We start from the raw sequence: 5,799 nt of genomic DNA, 5'->3' as shown, positions 1-5,799 counted from the left end.
TCTTCACAGTCCATTAATTCTATTCTCTTGAAATCTAAAAAGAGGAGAAGAACAACTGATGTCACTTCCTTGTTTTCTCTCAGTATACGAAAACCCCCCAGAACTTCAGTAAAACCTGCCAGTGTTTGAACTCCTCTGAGGCTAACAGGACACACTGCAGTCTGTTCAGAGTAAAACATACATTTGTTTTTGAGAGTAAAGGTCTGACAGCTGCTGCTTGAATCAGCAGTGAGAAAACATGGAAGCTTTAGTTGGACTGTTGTTGATGATGTGTCGAGTTTCTCATGGTGAGCTGTTCAACTTTTCCTGCATTAATACTTCATTTTAAAATCAAAAACATGTTTTGCAGCCACAGGATGCAGTACAATCAGCGAAATAAGTCTGATAATATTCTTATTGATGAAGCATTTGAAACAATGAGGCACTAAAAAAATAATAATTTGGAGAAAGATCTGCTGAATAGTCTCAGTTTGTGAATATAATTTGAATGTTGTTTTTAATGACATTGTTTGGTGTCTTGTAATAATAATAACATCAAATGTTATGATCTAATTTACATACATATGCACCTAAAATAAATAGTTATTACAGTTGAGCTGATTAAACTATATAAATAACAATATTCATTATAAAATTGGACTGAAGATGGATCATTTACTCAAGTATTTATTTAATCTTGTTTTTGCTCTTTATAAATGACACTCACTGTTTTATTTAAACATTTGCAAATGTTGCCACAGTAGTAGAGATCGAACGCTCACACTGGTGACATTTTTGCTTTACTTGATGATGATGACGATTATCATTATTATTATTATTATTATTTACAGGTGTGGAAAGCTACCATAATGGCAGACAGAATGGGACTCAGTGTTATGGAGCTTTGGGAGGAACTGTGATCATCCAACTGATGAGCTTAGAAATCCCCAGATATATGCTGTTCAGGAATTCAGTAAATATACTACTAGATGTCAGAAATAATACAGTTCTTCGTAATGTCACAGAACATAGATCTCTCTTTATTCTCACCAATGCAACATTTAGGATCAATAACCTAAACGGGAATGACAGTGGTAACTATACTCTTCAAACTTTTGATTCAAATGGAACATTATCAGGCATATGGACTTTACAGTTGTTTATGGTAATGTTTTCCCTTGTTGTCTCACAAAATTTCAGATACATGTATTTTGTGCCTTCCCAGTTCTTCACTGAAAACTACAAAGAAAAATCAAGATCCTCTTATAGTACCAAAACCCATCTGTTTGTGTTTCTCTCATCTCCAGTGTCCTCTGTCCTGCTGGACTCTGAGTGTCTGTCCCAGGGAGAGATGAGGGTGTCCTGCTCCTCTGAGGGAGGGGACAGTCCTCAGTACAGCTGGACTCTGGATGGACGCACACTGACAGATGCTGAGCTCCTTTCTAGAAATAACAAGACTAACATCATCACTCTGAAACAGCACGTCTCAGGACATCTGGTCTGCTCAGTCAGGAACAACGTCAGTAATGTCTCCAAAGAGGAGAGGATATCTACCTGTGGTGGGAGCTGTTTGCCCCTAGGGGCTGTAGAGGCCTTGGTCTCCTGAAGATATATAAGCAAGGCATAAGAAGTTGATGCAGATTGAACACACTAATAATAAATAGTGACAAGAAAAACACAGCAAACACAACACTCAAAAAATTGACAGAATGCAACACTCATTCTTATAGTGTGTTCTATCATGTCACAGGGTGAACAACCATTTGTAATAACAGTGTGGTAACAGACTAAAGTGTATTGTTATAGTAAAAATTATATCATTCTTATGTTTGAAGCAGCTCAAACAATAAAACACTGAAAAAAGTGAAATTCTCCTAAAGATGTGTTGAATACGCAGGATCTTGAAAAATGACACGTAGGTGAACTTAAAGCCAACGGAGCAGTTTAAGAACAAGTGTTATATGTTCAGTGGATCTAATTCTGGATATAATATGAGAAGCTGCATCTTATGGAGAGATTTATAAGTTAGACCACAGAGATGAAAATTACACTAATCTAAATTAGATAGCTGTTGAAAACAAGTTTTTACCAGCTGAGCAATACGACTGATTTTAGGGTTTCCCCACCAGTGAAACTCATCTTCCCGTTTAGAGGATAAAATAACCCTCTGAAATGTAGGCAAAAAATAGGGCTTTAAAAGAAAATCCTTTTTCTCTGTTCATGTTTTACATAACTGATTCAAGCTGAATACATTTATTAGAATTAAAGTTTAGACTAAAATAAAGTTTTTACTGCCATCTACTGATATTATTTGATTGTTACATTAATATAGCAAAAGGTTCAGTAAGCTTTGTACCAAAATAGCTGGTAGAAACATACTCCAAAGAGCTAATTTTTCAACATGTGTATCTGCATTTCTGCTTAAATACTGAATGTCTGTACTTTTGCCAATTCTGCTGGTATAGGAGAAGTCAAAACCAGAAGCCGAGACTTCTTTTTGCAAATTTTTTTCTACAAATGCTGAAGTTTTTAAACTGTTCTAACATCTCTCTCTGTATATCGGTATGTCTCTGAGCTTCTATGATGAAATATTATTAAAATGAAGGTAAAAACCGACATGATCATTCTGCTCAGACCCCAAGCAACTCTCCAACACTTCATGGGCTGGATGCTTCTTCTACACACATCATTCATAGCGACACCTGTGCGTGCATGTGCAGCGAGTGGCCGTGATCTTGGAGTACCTGAGGCAGGCAGGGATCACGGCCAACCTGTAATCAATCTGGGACCTTGGGATATCATATGTTGACAATTTATCAGCTCTCTTGTACTGACTTGTTTGCATCTGAAAACTTTATTGTGATCAGATTATTAGCATCACTTGTAGCCTCATCAAAGTCTTAACTCATGTTTTTATTTAAAAAATGTTTTGGTGTGAAAAAATGAATTTGCTGATTTGATTTTGCTTTGTGATCCACACAAAGGAACCTGATTTGCATTTACAAGGTGGTAAAACAGATACATTCACACTGCACTCTTGTTTCACACTGGTCTAAACCTCATGCCTTTTCTCTGTAAAGTTCCATTTCTCAAGCTAACTTAAATTTGTCACACCACTTTCCTCTTTTTTGCTTGAGTAACGAATATTAAGCAATGTCACCCAACACTGATCATGCTTTATTTAAAGAAACATGATGCCACATTGTTACACATTAACTGACATTAATATTTGCTGTTATCTAGAGCTACGTTACCTACCAGTCATCTCTATAACCTCTTGCAACATGAACAAAAGGCAGTGGAGAAATACATCCCTAACTCTTCACCTGGGTTTTTCTTTGTTGATAAAAAGGCTAAAACTCCCCGGCCCTGCATTCAAGACCTAAATAGTATTGCTATGAAAAATAAATAGCCACTCACATTCATATGCGCTCCTTTCAAGGCACTACTGGAAGCCAGAGTTGGAATCTCCAAAAAACATTTTTCATTTCAACTATTTTTTGACTTGTTAAAACTGGAATCGTATAGAATTGGAATTAGAAGATAACAAAACAAAAAACATTGTAAAGAAAAACAGATCTCATTTATTTAAATACAATCCAGATCAGATTTATATATGTAGCACCACATCGTAACATGTGCACTGTCAAATGTTGAATCTTATGTGAGCTTATTTGTACTTAGAAGCCAGTTTAACACACGTCTTCCTCTGTCGGCTTTGTAGGTTCATGACCATTGTTGGGTGGTCTAACCTTACTTGAGCAAAGAAGAGGAAGATGGTGTGAGAAACTTTGCTTGAGAAAAGGAACATTATAAAGAAAAAGCATGAAGTTTAGACAAGTGTGAAAAAACAGTACAGTGTGAATGAATCCGTTACAATAATCAAAACAGTTTGAAAACTGCTGCACTGACTAACACTGTAAAAAGTCTGAAATGTATTACTATTACATCTAATGTGATCACTCTCAATTTTTCACATAGTCAGTACTAGCGAGTTGCTTTCTTGATAGCTCATCTCTGTACAAAGGGAACAAAAAATCCAATGAACATCACGTCTAAAGCTAAGTCAGCTTAAGTTCCGTCTCAAAGCTCCTTTTAGAATACATGACAAATGTTATGTTCTCATTCTCACAGTCATTCACACATAAAGTCTATTTGCTTGAAAGCTAAAAAGTCGAAGAATAAGTGATGTCACTTCCTTTTTTCCTCTCAGTGTGTGGAAAGATAAGCAGAACTTCAGTAAAACTTGACACCAACACATTCACACATTCTCCTTTGAGGCTGATTGCTGACAGGACACACTGCAGTCTGCTCAGAGCAAAACACACACGTTTGGTTTTGAAGTTTGAAAGCTGCTGACTGGATCAACAGCGAGGAGACATGGAAGCTGTAGTTGGACTGTTGTTGATGATGTTTGGAGTGTCTCATGGTGAGCTGTTCAACTATTCTCATGTAGTCTTTCACAAATACTTGATTTTAAATCAGTAACATGTTTTGCAGCCATGACATCCAATAAAATCACTGAAAGATGTTTGAGCTGCTTCATCTATAAGAATAACAGTGAAATATTTTTTTTTTTAAAAAACACCTAAAATTCAGATAAAGATCAGATGAATACAGCTTCAGTTTGTGAATATCATTTTAACTTTGAACTAAATGTAACAATTTGTGATCTAATTTACATAAATATGCGCTAAAGCTGATTAAATCATAGAAAGAATAATATAATAAAAAAAAATTGGATTATCCCTGAGCCCTAGCTGTGTGCAACGTGTCATTTTCATCTGCATGCATATAAATGCTTCTTTAGATCTCGAATCTCTCTCCTCCCAAATATAAGAACAAAATCAGCATTAGCTCAGAGTAGCTTCATTAGATATGTGAATTAGATGGATGCGATTTGATTTTTTTAAATTTGTGCTTTTGCTTTGCTTGTGCCAAGTTGCTTTGATAAAATCTCTCACAATTAGAGTCAATTTAATTGTAGATTTTCTCTTAACCCTTTGTAAAAGAAAATAAAGGTATACATCTGAGTATTAATCCTTATTACTCCAAACAGCTTGTGTAGGTTGTTCTAGCCTTTCCAGGTAACACACCCTCGAAGGCTGCACTCTAGGCTTCTAAAAGCATCCTATAGGTCAGGGGTAGGCAACTCCAGGCCTCGAGTGCCGGTGTCCTGGAGGTTTTAGATGTGTCCATGATCCATCCCAGCTGATTTAAAGGGCTAAATGACTCCTCAGCATTTCTTGAAGTTCTCCAGAGGCCTGGTAATGAACTAATCATTTGATTCAGGTGTGTTAACCCAGGGTGCGATCTAAAACCTGCAGGACACCGGCACTCGAGGCCTGGAGTTGCCTAGCCCTGCTATAGGTTAACAAGTACCACAATCAAGAGGGGAGATGATACAGTTTGACCTGCAAGCGTACTCAGGTTTCTTCATATCAGGGCAATCAGGGAAGACACCTGGTCATCAGTACAGTCAGGCTGGGCGAGTTCCCTCACCCACACTGGCTCCAGCTAAACCCTGCATCATCTACTGGGTAAGACCCAGTAGAAAATCACCGTCCTGTACAGGGGGGGTGGGTACTGAAAATTGACAAATATATTCTCTCTAGGTTTGATTAGAAGCACTGTGTTACCCACACTGTGAGTTTTTTTGTGCTTCTGTTTTTATTTCAAGTTGACTAGTTTTTGACTTGGTAAAGTCAAGCCAGTTTAACTCACATATCTTTCTATCCCTCCTGCACCTTCTATTCTCCTGCAGCTACAGTAGAATAAAATTGTCAGATTACCTCTTTATGTAAAGCTTTAGGGATGTAG

At 37.0% G+C, this 5,799-nt stretch overlaps 1 protein-coding gene across 1 annotated transcript in view; it reads left to right on the top strand.

Moving 5' to 3' along the window:
• Window positions 1–1,585, top strand: part of LOC118454614 (titin-like) — a 25,960-nt gene extending 24,375 nt beyond the window's left edge. The window contains exons 3-4 of the mRNA XM_087851803.1: window positions 831–1,142; window positions 1,275–1,585. Of these exons, the coding sequence (XP_087707929.1) occupies window positions 831–1,142; window positions 1,275–1,585 (623 nt within the window). The remainder of the gene's footprint in view (window positions 1–830; window positions 1,143–1,274) is intronic.
• The last annotated feature ends 4,214 nt before the right edge of the window (window positions 1,586–5,799 follow it).

Source organism: Neolamprologus brichardi, chromosome 2, assembly GCF_056152115.1.
Source record: "Neolamprologus brichardi isolate AB-2024 chromosome 2, ASM5615211v1, whole genome shotgun sequence".
NCBI lineage: Eukaryota > Metazoa > Chordata > Actinopteri > Cichliformes > Cichlidae > Neolamprologus > Neolamprologus brichardi.
The sequence above is the reverse complement of the archived record's forward strand: the minus strand, read 5'-3'. Positions and strand labels throughout refer to the sequence as shown.